Consider the following 14,379-nt stretch of genomic DNA (forward strand, 5'->3'; position numbering starts at 1 on the left):
GTGAATCCTGTGGAGGAAGCAAAAGCAAAACCTCTTCCCCAAGGCATGTTTGACTTCCAATTGACAAGTACATTTCTTGACTTCCATTTTAAAGTTAAGGCATTCTTAAAATATCTACACTAGTTTATTTCAGTGGCCCTTTCAATCCCACGTCTCTTAGCAGCTGTCACTTGCTATCAACAATCAAAAAATTCAATACAGGATCCAAATTCCCTGTGTATTTCCCATCTCTGTGTGGCTTCTTATTTTTTTATATATTATTTTACTTCTCTCTTTAAATACTTTATTACTTTTAAACTATTTTTTTCTATGACTATATCGTTTTCTTAAGCTTATGCACATTGGTAAACACACTGAACCCTGTTTAGAGGTTTTTTTCTATCTGGCTCTGTCTTTACTGCAGCTCTTAGACAGTTTTGACCAGATTAAAAAAACACAAAACTTCAAACTGCTACAGCTGGGTCCTCCACCTGGCTCTTTCGGCTGCCTCTACCGGCTTCTAGGTTGGTGAAAACCAAACCTAAAGCTTGCAGCCCAGTCAGAGGTTGCTGACTGAGAACTGCATTCAACCTTCCGAGAGCTCTAGAACGTCAGTGCTTTGTGCTGTGGCGGGCAGCTTTTTACTTAGCTTTTTTTTAACTTAATGTACTAGCTGCCCAAGGGCTTGCCGTAAGGCAGAAAATCTTAAAGGAGCTGTGTTCCTTTTTTTTTTCTTTTCTTTCCCCTTTTTTATTTCTCTACTCTTTGCTCTCTCAGGGGTCTGCCACCCAGCTCCCAAATAATTACACACATTGAGTCTTATTCTCACTTATGACTGCCTGGTCTTAGCTTGGCTTGCTTCTTGCCAGCTTTTTTTTTTTTTTAACTTGAATTATCCTGTTGATCTTTTGGCCCTGAACTTTTACCTTTCTTTATTTTTGTATATCTTCCTCACACTGATGCTGGGATCCTACAGCCTCACACTGATACTTGGGACCCTTTGATGTGTGTGTGAATAGCAGCTAACATGTCTTAAACTTCCTTTTCCTGGTTCTATGCTGTGTTTTACATGGACTATCTTGCTTAAGTATAGGAATAACCCATTTCTAGAAGCAAAATCTGGTTCTCAGAGAGGTTACCTAACTTTCCCAGGGTCACAGAATTGGCTATAGAGCAGCTTTCTAATCATGGCAACTTGACAAAGTGGGGGTTTGGGCCTAGAAGATGTCTCTAGAGCACTGTGACATGAGGTTACTTAAATAAAATCCCTAAGCCTCAGTTTCCTCATCTTTAAAGGAAGATTCTACTACCTATTCCAAGATTAAATGAATAAATGTATTGAAGTTCTTTTTTATATTTATTTATTTATTTATTTATTATGTATACAATATTCTGTCTGTGTATATGCCTGCAGGCCAGAAGAGGGTACCAGACCCCATTACAGATGGTTGTGAGCCACCATGTGGTTGCTGGGAATTGAACTCAGGACCTTTGGAAGAGCACGCAATGCTCTTAACCTCTGAGCCATCTCTCCAGCCCCTGTATTGAAGTTCTTAGATCAGGGCTTGTCACACAATGAGTACTCAAAGCATTAGCCACTGCCTTCCTAACCACTACAGTCACTAGCACACACTCAAGAGGAGACAAAGTTCCCACAGCTCTAGTTTGTGGCTTGGTGTGGTTTCGTTGCCTTTCTAATGGAGTACTCTTTGACGGGGGATGTCACTGTTAAGAAAGTGATCAGTTTTTGCCTCTAATGTGGTGTTATAGAGGGGAGGGGCGTCATCCATTGAACACCTTTCCCTCCAACAAACACCACCACAGGCTATGTTCTCTGAGATACAGTAACTAGCTTTGAACTAGGGAAGTCCAGGGAGGGCTTTCTGCCGTCTCGTGCAGTGGCATGTCAGCCGCATGGGTACCTCCCTTACACCTTCATCGCTTTCGCCTGGAGAAAATGTGGCTCTTTCTGTTAAAAACGAAGAATGCGGGGTTTTTTTGTTTTGTTTTTTTCCTTTTCAGGGACTAAAACCAAACAGAGGGGAAGAGTAGCTAGTGGTGTTTTCTTAAAGATTAACATATGTGCGTGCGAAAAATTAAATTGTCAAAATGTGAGAAGGAATATCATTTGTTTTCCCCTGCTTCAAACAAATGAAAGTTTGTTTTTCCTGATGGAACAAATGGAGATTTGAGGCCATGTGGAAACAAGCTGAACTAATTTGTTGCCAAATGTTGCTGTCTGGCCCTGAAGCTTTTCAGCACTGGCCTCAAAAAAATGACCTCACAAAAGCCTTGTCTGAAGAGTCACCCTCGTTACTGACTCACTGACAGGCTTTGGCCCCTGCTCTGATTCTTAACGGATTAAGAATTTAAAATTATTTTAATGATTATTTTGCCTTTAAAAAAGCACCAGCCTCCTCTCTTCCTTCACCCAGCCCAAAGCTGCAGCGTTTTCCTCTTCTCCATCATCACAAAAACACCACGGCTAATAATCTGCAAACACTGCGCTGATTTAGGCTCACATAATGGTATCATCAAAATACAAATGACAGTAAACTCCCCACACTCCCCAGAGACCAGTAACCTGATTACTTCAAGTCACCTACAAACGGTTTCCCCAGATTGATAGTGAGACCACGGCCATTTATTTTCCTGCTTCTCTGCCCCTGCCCAAGATCAGCAGGATTGGGTTCATTTGTTGAGAACAGGACCCAGGCAAGCGCAGTACCATTTGAGTTGAGAGGACAGAGTGTCCATTTTGACTTCCGAGCAGCCTCGAGATTGGAGCTTTCTGACGGCGAGTCCAGGACTACCTGACACTTCCCAGCTAGGACTCCTTTGAGGGCATCTGCCATTGAGCCTGAGGAATCTGGGCTGGATTGCTCGCCTGGCACTAATGAATCCACTTCATTGTGTGACTTCTGATTTCCAAGGAAGTAACACCTGGATTCTCATCAATCAAGAGATAATGCAGTGCCCAAAAGAATTGTTCAGAGTCAAGGTATCTGAAAATTTTAAAACCAAAGACTCCCGGAAGTCAGAAAATTTAGAAAACTAAAGTTTAGAGTTTTAATTAAGTTGTCCAGCAGACGGCCATCTCTGAAGAACTGACTACATCTGTCTTACTCGGCACATCAGGGAACCGGGGGACAGGAGCTTCTGGATTCCAGGCTCAGGTCCTTCCGTTCCGTTCATGTCTCATTCTTTTCCACAGTGTCTCCAGGAGACTGGTAGCCAACCAGTAGCCTCCTGAGACAAAGACTGAGTTCACAGCCAGACCATTAAATGTCAAGCATTTCCCAAGTATAAAACACTCCTCAAAACACCACTTCAGAGCTGTAGAAATGGCCCAGCATGTTTAGAGACTAAGATAACTTGGTCATCTACGGGGTGAGTCAACAAACGTCAGCATATTGGTGCACCTGCGAGGGCTTCCAGGGGAAGAACTGCCCAAGCTTCTTTAACTCACCTCTTCCCAAAATGACTTGATGTCTCACAAGTGTTTCCGATGGTGCGGAAGTCTCTTTAAACCCGTTCCGGGGTGCACCCACTTGGAATGCTCAACTAAAGGAAATTCCAGGTCAAAATAACCTGAAACCTGTCCAGGTCCTCTGCCAGGAGCCTTCTGTCTGCTCTCCACAGGTGTCCTGTACAGCATGAGGGCTCCCCCTAGGTGGACTGACTTGTCAGTGCTTGCCACTCAGGGACCCTACCTCACGCAGTCACTAGGCATCTGAACGAGTCAAGGAAACAGATGGCCTGGGTTCCAAACCAAGCTGTCCACTTACCACTAGCTAGAAAATACCAGGCAGAGTAATTACTCCCTCTCTAATCACCTTCTTCATCTGTCAGGTGTAGGTAGTAGTAAAGATTATACATTATACACTGTATAATACACTATAGGATTTATTTATAATATATGCTATAATAATACAATTACATAATAGTAAACAGTTTGCCCATATACACGTATTTGCCATGTGGATTTTGTGATTCATGGTCAACGACAGTCCAAAAATGTTTAATGGAAATTGTAGAAATAAGCAATTTGTAAGGTTTAAGTAGCTTGTTAAAGTATATTGCATTTGTTGTTCTATTTTGTTGTTGTTATTCATCATTTATTGTGCCTGTTTGTAAGTTAAGCTTTATCATAGGTAAATAAACGGGATAAATGGAAGTTTCTATTCTCTGAGACTTTAGGCACAGGCTCTTTGGGACGTATTCCCACAGACAGAGGAGGGCTGTTCTAATCATTTCTCATGGATTTGTTATAAACATTGTTAATCACGTGTAAAGCATTTAGAGTTGGTTTATTCCACTTGTGTGTACAAGGCGGGTGTGTGGGTGGTGTGTGTGTGGTCTGTGCACATGTGTGTAAATGCATGAGTGCAGAAGCCTCAGGAGGATGACTGCCAGCAAGCCCCAGTAATCCTCCTGTCTGCGTCCCCCACAGACGGGGGTATGGGTGTGAACGCTCTCCTTTTCATGTGGGTGCTGGGAATTTTAATTCAGCTCTCACCCTTGAGCAACGGGCACTCGACCCACTGCACCATTTCCTTAGCCCCTTTTATCGTTTTTTCTTTTTAATTTGTTTTTATTGAACTATATATTTTTTCTCTGCTCCACTCCCTTCCTCTCCCCTCCCCTTCTACCCTCTCCCATGATCCCTATGCTCCCAATATTTACTCAGGAGAGCCTGTCTTTTTCTACTTCCCAAGTAGATTAGACCCATGTATGTCTTTGTTAGGGCTCTCTTTGTTGTCTAGGTTCTCTGGGATTGTGATTTGTAGGCTGGTTTTCTTTGCTTTATGTTTAAAAGCCACTTATGAGTGAGTACATATGATAATTGTCTTTCTGGGTCTGCATTATCTCACTCAATATGATGTTTTCTAGATCCATCCATTTGCCTACAAATTTCTGCTGTGTAGTACTCCATTGTGTAAATGTACCACATTTTTCTTATCCATTCAGCCCCTTTTTATTAAACTACAGTGCTTTTAGTATTATCACATTTTAATATTGATCACAGTATTGTTTTCTTGTTAGCTATTCTTGTCTATAAAATAAGTAGTTTGGAATTTATAAAGAGTACCTTCCTCCCTTCCAGGACAGCTGGTCTCCCTATTGTAAAGAGCATAGATTAGCTATGCACCTGCTTCATACATTGTACATGTTTATAGGAAGAGACCTCATTATTTGTATGTTATATCAAGTTACCTGGGAAACAGCACCTGTGAGTTTGTAAGAGAACCAAATTGTTTATTGTTGTTGTTTGTTTATTTTTCTATTTTTGTCAATGAAGAAAGGCTGTTCTTAGAGAAGAGAAAATGCACACACACACAGTAAGCACACAGAGAGAAAGGCCCTCTACAAAACAGACAAAGACCTGGGGGTCCAAAAATCCAGTCTCCCCTCAGGGGCTGGGTTTGATGTTTTGGGGGAGCAGGGGTGTTTTATTTCACTTTTTAGGTCTTTGGAGGGTATCCTCCCCAGACCATACTGTTATAAATGCTGCAGGCAGGCCAGCCAGTCCATCAGCTGGGTTCCCTACAGGCAGGGGAAAAGGCCCATAAAGGCCTTTGTTTTAAACCACCAGGCTTTTGTCTCAGATCAGGAAAGTGATCTGCCTGTCCAGAGAACTGACTTTCATTTAATGAGAAAATAGAATTACTGTAGGCTAAGGCATGAGGGAGGAGGATGGGCCACACCCCCAAACATCCAGACACATCTGCCCAGTGGTTTTTTATGTCATCTCTGATACCCAGATCTCGATGCTGGTCCACAGTTCTCAGGGTCACTGTGACTAGAAGGCCCAGGACTGCTGTGTGCAACTCTGTTCAACTCTGTTCTGTTTATTAGGTTATTTCCTTCTTTCTGTTTTGTTTTAAAAATCAATGGGGGCGGTCTTCCCTAAACATCAAAAGTTCAGCCAATTCCTTCCTGCCCGTACCTCCCATTGTCAAGTTGGATTAGAGGCTCCTTATAGACAGCCCCATTCTCTCTGGGCTATCCTAACAGGAATACAATTCTAAATGAATTTTTAGGGTGAGCTCAGATGATGCATGGTAGGCAGTCAATATCCCGAAATGCATTCGTCCCAGGTTGTCTGGTTTCTAGCGCATGCAGTTGCCTCGCCTGGCCTCTTGGGGCACACTTCCCAGGTCTAAAGGAGGGGACGACTTTGTGGAGACGAGAGTTCCAACGAATGCAGAATCTGCCTGCTCTGCTCTCCTGTCCAGGAAGTAACAGTGAAATCTGACTTGACTGGGGATGCAGCCGAGAGACCATCCATGCAGCCGGCTTTCTCAGGCTCCATTGCATGACTCCTAACAAGATCACGGAAGGTCAACAACAAGTTTCCTGAGTCAGAGATCTGCATCTTTCAAAAGAAGAGATAGCGCAACACTGAAATAAAATGTATCAGGAACGGACAGCTCAGTCTGTGGAGAGAAAAGAGGTGTCACAAACACATCAGCTGTCAGGAACTGACATCAACACTTTCAACCCCTTATGAAAATATGGATAACCCCCAAGGGAGACAGGCAGTCACATTTAAAAACCACAAATAAGTTAGTCATGAGACCACAGATTATCATCTCTGCATTGAAGAGGCTAAAGCAGAAGGGTCAGAAGTTCAAGGTCAGGCAGGCCTGCAGTCTCTGCCCCTAGCAAGAGCTGTCTCACAAACAAACAAACAACAACAAAACTACAGAGGGCATAAAGCAAGCAAGCACTCACCTACTAGACGCAAAGCTATCCCGAGGTGTCCAAATCTGAAATGATTAAGCAGAAAGATCGAATAAAGTGCTGTAGGGCCACCCTCTTGACTCACAACGGTTTGAGGCACAGATGAAGAAAGAAACATTAAAAGATTGGGAAGGGCTTGTCGTCAACCCTCAGCCATCCTATTTGGATTCTGTTTTGAAGTGCAACAGAGATTTTAGATACAGAAATGCAGAAGCAGATGTGAAACAGTGCCAAAAATCAAGTCAAACAAGCAAGACTTCCTCAAATAATGAAATACTGAGAAGATTCAAAAGAAAGAGTTTGCCTTGCGTCTTCTGCACAGTGTTCTGTGGGTGAGGGAAAAATCAGTGCAAAGCAGTGTCTATAACATGAGCTTGTTTATAAAAAAACAACAAACTCTCACATACACACACTCACACACACTCACACTCCCTCACACATACACTCACTCACTCGCACACTCACACACTCACACACACTCACTTGCACACACACTGACACACACACACAACACTCTTACACTGACACACACACATACACACACAATCTCACACACACATACACATACTCACAAACATACATGCACACACACACACACACACACACACCTCTGGAAAGGAAACCTAGGAAGGCTCCTTGGTGGCAGACTCTAGGCAGGGTGCCTGGTGGGCCATCAGCAAGTGAGAGACATGTGGCTTTTAGCTGGTCAGTCCTACGGAACCCTCTGGAATTTTGTTCCACACGCACGTGTCACCAACTCCAGATTACATCACAACACAGGAAGTTTAGTGGGTGCTGGGTCATGTAAGGTGAGGAGAGAAACTTAGGCAAAGGGACTTAAAAGTCAATAAAAATTGGACTCTACAAAAGGAAACTTGGAAGTTCTGAAACATTTTAGAGTGTGCCCAGTGGATTTATGCTACTTTATCATATCGGGTTCAGAAAACTCATCTTTTAAAAACCCCTTCCTTCTAGAAACCTAATTTGAAATAATCTTCTTGTTTTCTAAAGGAAGAACGTGACTGGGCAGTATTTCCCCCAAGTTTATGTGTGTGCTTTTATTATTTTGCTTTTACTGAAGTCTTTAATAATGTATATTGTTTTTCATTTTAAAAGTTCTCATTAGAACTAGCTCTAAAAACTATGTGTATAATCTTGTCTTCACAATGTATTCTAACGTGTATTTATCAGTGACAGGAAACTTGTAGGCCCTGCATAGGTTGTTGTCAAGCGTCTGTAACATTAAACACTGTTCAAAACTGAGTTCAAAACCTAGACCATGTGGTCAGGAGGGCTAGGAAATCATTTCTCAAGCTGCCAGATTTCACAGACAGACCAGGCTCTTCCAGTTGGATTCAAGGCCGTTTGTAAGTTATATCCACAACAAAGATGTGTTCAGTGGTGAAAGAAGGTGTGTTTTCAAGTGAAGTATCTGAAAAGGGCTACTTAGATAAGTTCTCTCAGGCTGCTAATCATGTACAAACAGGCAGTTTTTAGTACCTTTCAGAAGGGCCGCAGCTTTTTGGCTGTCCTCCCCATGTGCCTCTTGTCTCCATGGTTCTAAGCAGTGCTGAAGAGATGAGTTCAGATAAGTTCATGGTGTGATCTGTCTTTACAATGCTACCCCTGGGGTTCCAGATCCTAGCAGATTATTAGAATTCTATAGTGGGGTCCCTCTCGCCCCAGTTACTTCTGGAAGAACTGCCATCCATGAAACCGATTAAAGTACCCATTGCCGAGTTTCAAAGTCTAGACCACCCAAGCTCACAGGCCCCAGGAAGAGTGAGTGAGAGCTGGTCATCGTGAGACGGACTGGCTGCCCTATCCTCCAGTCCAGGCATGTCCACCTCAATCGAGATGACCGAGGTTTAGGTAGACTGATTTGTACACAGTGTGGGAACAGTCAGATAAGCTGTCCTTACCTCTCCAGCTGTGCTTGCTTTGATCTTCTCTGTGTTTGGGGAAACCCCTGGGGAGGGTAGAACTCACATGGGACAACAGAGTCTGGAGTCAAGTCCTGCCTTGTCTATTGTTAGATTTTCATCTCCTTTAAAGATGTGGTGCTCTTTAGGAATGGCTTGGAAATTGCATTTTAATGGGACCAGTTGGGATGGAGGGTCAAGAACTGCCTGAATTTTAACAAACAATACTCCCTCTAGGTAATGTTTGTGTCAAAAAAGAGTTTTAAGGTAGCTATGCTGATAATACGCACCTGTAATCTCAGTATTTGAGAGACTGGGATAGGAGGGATTGTGAGTTCAAGGTTAGCCTGTATGGTAGAATGAGTTCCAAACCAACTCAGACTACATAGCAAGACCCTGCCCCAATGGGAAAGAGGGGGAAAAAAATCTTTAGTCTTTTTTTTTTTCAATTTGGTTTGTCTTTCCTTTTTTATTCAAAGGTATGACCCTGGCATTTGCAGGAATGTATTTATTGGTGAATTTTGCTCCAAACATGACCCAGGCGATCTCAGCAAGGACAGTACAGTATTATTTTGTTGGCTGGCAGTTCCTGGTCTACGTGGTAAGGGTTCTGCATCTTTTACTGCTTCTGATGTCTATTCTCTAGACCACAGGGGGCTACAGTCTTAGGAAACTCACGCAGCCAAGTGCATGTTACCAGTACTGAGGGATTTGAGATGCTAAGTCACTGTTGAAGCATCTGCCAAAATGTGCTTATTGAGATCAAAGCAGCAGCAATGACACAGTCCCAAGGGATGTGTGGAAAGGGGGAGGGACAGAGGAGGAGGGAGGAGGAGGGAAGGAAGGAGCTGGTAAATAGGCAGCTGAAGACATTGATTGAGATGTTTTATGTGATACAATGGCAGTTTTCAGTAAGTATAAAGAAGGAATTGCATCAGCAGTAGAAATATAACTCACTACAGAATGCAGCTGAGATTGGGAAAAAAGAGGAATCTAGAAAGAACAAGTATTAGAAAGAAATAGAATTGTCTAAGTGAGCATTTACTTGTTTGACAAAATACTTGTAAATTCAATAACAAGAATTGAAGCCTATGGACTCATACATTTTTAGGATTAGAAGTGGCCTTAAAAAGGTATCTGATACAGTTCTCTATGCAGAAAAAGGTTTTCTTGCTTTACCGACTTAGTTTTAAAAGCTGTTGACATTTACGGGTTTTACAGGTAAACTTTGCCCCCTGGGTATACATTAGGCTCATGTCACAGCTGTCAACGTGACAAGAGGTCTGTCTCACTATCTCTGACGTGACCCTGAACGCTGGAGCACAGATGCCTACAAATGTTCTCCACTGTTACCCTCTTTGCTCCTTTCTTGTACCCCACAGAAAAATAATGTCTGTGCTTTGAAGTGTTCAGATACTACGCACCATGAATAAACTATACCGTAGCCTTCCAAGCCACCATTTCCTCTGCTCCCATCTACTCCTTTTTCATTACAATTAGTGTGCGTGTGTGTGTGTGTGTGTGTGTGTGTGTGTGTGTGTGTGTGTGTTACTGAGAGGAAAGGAAAGAGAGAGAGAGAGAGAGAGAGAGAGAGAGAGAGAGAGAGAAGGAATTCTTGGACTTTGTGCAGTGTTTACTCCATGTGGGCATCTTGAATGTCTCTCTTCCTTGACTTTCTTGGTATATTTTACATTTCTTTCCTCCTCTGACTGTTCCATTTTGGGTTCTTCATGGGCCCCTCTTCATCTGCCAACCACATATGTCTCCTGACACAATATATGCTACCGAGACCTTCTAAAACAATTCTGTTCTAGTTTGTGTTTCTATTGCTATGATAAATACCAAGACCAAAAGCTAGTGGGGTGTGGGGAAGGTGTATGTGGTTTACAGTTTGCAGTACATGATCAAGGGAAGTTAAGGCTAGAGCTTCAAAACAAAAACCTGGAGGTAGGAAGTGAAGAAGAAAGCCCGGAGAAAGGAATGCTTCCCATGGCTCTCTTGACTTTTTACTCAACCCAGGGTCACCTGCCCAGGGGTGGGATTGCCCACACTTGGAGGAGTCCTCCCCTGTCAGTCATTCATCAGGAAGACGCCTCCGCAGACACGCCCATGGGCCAGTCTGATGGAGGTAACTCTTCAGTTGAGTTTTCCTCCCAGGCACCTCTTGTTTGTTTCAAGTTCAGCACAGACGCCATTGCTCACACGGCATCGTGTTCTTGCAATCCATACCTACCTCTTCCCAGGCCTCTCCTGACTCTTCACAGCCTGCATTCGCTCCCTGCTCAGTCATTACTTACCCCTTCGTGAATGTTCTATGGTTCCTCAAATGCAAATTCTCAGACTCTAAACTCAGTGTTGTGCCCCCAAACTTTCTCATCTCCTGTCTTTTCTGTGTCGGTCTGCCATGTTGGAAACATGAGCAACATATGACTCCTCACATCTTGATTTCCCAGTCTCCATCCTTACATGTTTTAAAGTCTCTTGAACCTGACCTCTCTCTTGTATTCCCATTGCCATTGCATCCATACAAGCTTCCATCATCTCAGGCCATGCCAGCAGTGTCTTAAGAAGCCTGTCCTCCTTGCTGGTCAACATCATGCTGGTAACTACAGGCATCACCCTGTCAGCCTCGTAACTCAGTGCCATTTTGCCTATGGTTCCTTTGCCAGGGAAGTACCCTGCTTCCTCTAACCTAGAACTCCATCATCTTTTAGCTCCCTGCAAACTCAGCCTCCTGGATACAACTCTGATGAAGCCTCTTCTGTGGAAAAATTACAAAGCTAGTTTCTCTATTTGCTATGCTTTTTTTACAGCCCACGTTATGACATAACTCCCTAGTTACCTGTCCTCTGCTCCAGCAGTGCACTGCCACGGGAGAATTATTGGTTAATCAGCCAATCAGCTAGCCCATTACTCAACAATGTCCTGCCTAAAGAAATGCCTGTTTGTGATATGTTGCTAGCCAGGCTCTTAATCTCTTAGATTTCATTTTCACCCTGCCCATCACTTAGCAGCTCTTCCTTAGTCCCTGCCCTTAGTTTTGGGCTTTTGGCTTCCCAACTCAAGTTAGTCTTCATAGGGCTCTTCATACCCTGCACTCACCTCACCCTGTTCATTTTCTTACTTGTCCATCATCATAGTCTTTTAACTACCACAGCTTTCATCAATCAACTCTAAGCACTAGACGGAGTTTTAATCGCTGATTTACTTCTGTTCTTTATACTTTATTAAATATTGCATGGTAGTGCAGGCTTGAAATCTGACCAACACATTACAACTTTTTGCCTACAGGCAAAACAAATGCTTCATCCAGTAACAAAAAAGTGACATAGCCTATGAGCAGAAAATTAATAGCCTGAGTTGGATCCTCGGGAGATTAAAGATGCATCAAGCCTTCTTTTCTGGAATAAACTACATGCTTTAATTATGACGTATTTTGTATTGTTTTTAGTACCCGAGAATACATCTAAAAAGGACAAAACTTCCTTTTTAAATCTTTGCTTTTCTTTTTTTCCTCATGGTACTGAGGATTGAAACCAGACCCAGCACACCCTAGGCAAGAATTCTAGTACTGAGAGGTATACCCAGTTCATGAACTTCTTATTAAATCTTACAGATGGACAAAAAATTACTCCAAATTTAACTACATTTTGATATTTTTCTAAAGCTAATTGTTTTATATCATTTTTTTAATCTTTGAGAATTGTATTCTTGTATACAACGTATTTTGACCATAGCCCCCAGTCCTCCCCCTAACTCCTCCCAGTTTCATCCCCCATCCCCACACCTCACAGCTAAATGTCCTCAAAGTTTACTCTTAAATTCATTTATTTACTCACCCATTCAACCTAGTGCGGTGTTTATTGTAACCTAGGTAATTGAGAGGAAAGTAAAGACCTTTAGTTCCGAAAACCATATTATAATAATGAAAACTATCTCAAAATAAATTCCACACAGGAAAGTGTAACTACTTTAAGATATTTATAAGATAGCATAAAATAAGTCTTTAATAAGTTACAGTTGAGTGGCACTGTTGCATTAGGGGAATGATCAATTTTATATTAGTTTGAAATCTTGTCCCCGCATCACCAGCAGCTCTAGGAGTGATGGGTCTCATGCTAAGACCTTTGCAATTAATTTTTGGCTAAATCTATTGAACATCTAAGTAATCAAAGTTCAGTTTTCAGATGTAGTACATTAGGTACTTTTTTTCTTGGTTTTTGTGTTCTTTAGTTTTTACAAAGGTTATGATTATATTAAGACTATTCTTTGAGCTGGGTGTGATGGCACATGGCTGTAATCACAGCACTCAGAAAGATAGTAGAAAGATCACATGTTCAGGACCATGCTGGGGTACATGGACCCTGTCTCAACACCACCTTCCAAAACCCTAGCTTTTGACAAGCCGTTCATCGTTTCTGTATTACACCAAGTATAATGACAGCATCTGAATTGCTTCTCAGGATTGATCAGACTAACATACCAAATGAATAAAAATATCCAAAAGTCTCCATCAGTTTTACATTTTCCACAAAGGGATTGTATAGTTACATTCCAGGCCCGCTCATCTCTCACCCTTCACGTACGTGTTGACGTGGATGTCTGTGATATCTCCAGCTCTCTGTTAAATGAAAGCCTCACCACAAACCAGGAGCCTGTCCCCTGCTAGGTGTCCTTGTGCAGAAAAGGGATCTGAGAAGCCTGGTGTCTGCTAACGGGGCAGAATCAGTCACTCACCCTCTGCCCCAGCATTCTCAGGCCCATCTGCCACAGAAGAATAGTTCGCTTCCTCACACCTGCCAAAAGTCGAGGCTGAATGGGTCTCAAGGTCAGAGTAATTTGGAAAGACACTACCCAGCACAATCCCTCCGAGAAACCTATGTCAGTGGGCTAAAAGGTAGTAGAGGAGCTTACGTTCCCTTGGTCCCATGTGTCTTGCTTGACCAAGGAGTTATAGAGCCATTCCTTGCGCAACCCACCTGTTAATGTATTCTTTGCAGCCCACACAGGAGTGCAGCCCTAAGCCTCACTTACATCATGCTCCTTGGCAGGCTTGGTGGTGGCTGTTTTGCCCACCCAGACTTTCCAATAAACTACTCAAATTGAAACCTCTGTTCTGAACATAAAATCCCTCACACGATAATCTACACAGTGCTCATTTTCTCTCCTCAAATCAGCAGTGGCAGGAGCCCAAACCTATCATTTGAAGTAATTCTGTGCCCAATGCTGATTATTAAGTCTGCAGTTCTGACAAAGCTGATTCAACACCCACCATCTGGCGCTGTGAACCTGGAGGAAGAAAGCTGTGTTTTTATTAAACATTTCTCTTGTGAGATTCCTTTGCGCTCTTGTCTAGATGCAAACAACACTGCATGCCTGCAGCAGGGGGCACTCCGTAGGGGGCTCTGACAGAGCAGGCAAAGCCCATGCACAGTCGTGCACATTCTCCACCTCATCCCTGCAGCAGCAGCCCCAGGAGTGGGCACCGTTGTCTCCTTTGCCTCCCAGAAAAGGAAACTGAGGCAGAGAGAGAGGTTCAGTAACTTGGCCAAAGTCTGTCTATATATATATATTCAGAAAGGCAGGACTCAAAGCCAAGGTTGTCTTTCTCTGGAGGGCACACTCCAACACTTCACGGAAATGCAAGATCAGGGCAACTGTCTACCAAGGATCAAAGTGTCTACAGAGAACATTGACAGATCCTATTTCTGTGAGACTCCCCCCCCCTCCA

General features: G+C 42.9%; 1 protein-coding gene across 1 annotated transcript in view; it reads left to right on the forward strand.

Annotated features, from left to right (window-relative positions):
- Positions 1 to 14,379, forward strand: part of Nipal2 (NIPA like domain containing 2) — an 87,124-nt gene that overhangs the window by 49,869 nt on the left and 22,876 nt on the right. The window contains exon 5 of the mRNA XM_041637734.1: positions 9,128 to 9,249. Coding sequence (XP_041493668.1) covers positions 9,128 to 9,249 — 122 coding nt within the window. The remainder of the gene's footprint in view (positions 1 to 9,127; positions 9,250 to 14,379) is intronic.

Source organism: Microtus oregoni, unplaced genomic scaffold (genome assembly GCF_018167655.1).
Source record: "Microtus oregoni isolate MIOR12 unplaced genomic scaffold, Mior012 000053F_ref0000044, whole genome shotgun sequence".
NCBI classification, from domain to species: domain Eukaryota; kingdom Metazoa; phylum Chordata; class Mammalia; order Rodentia; family Cricetidae; genus Microtus; species Microtus oregoni.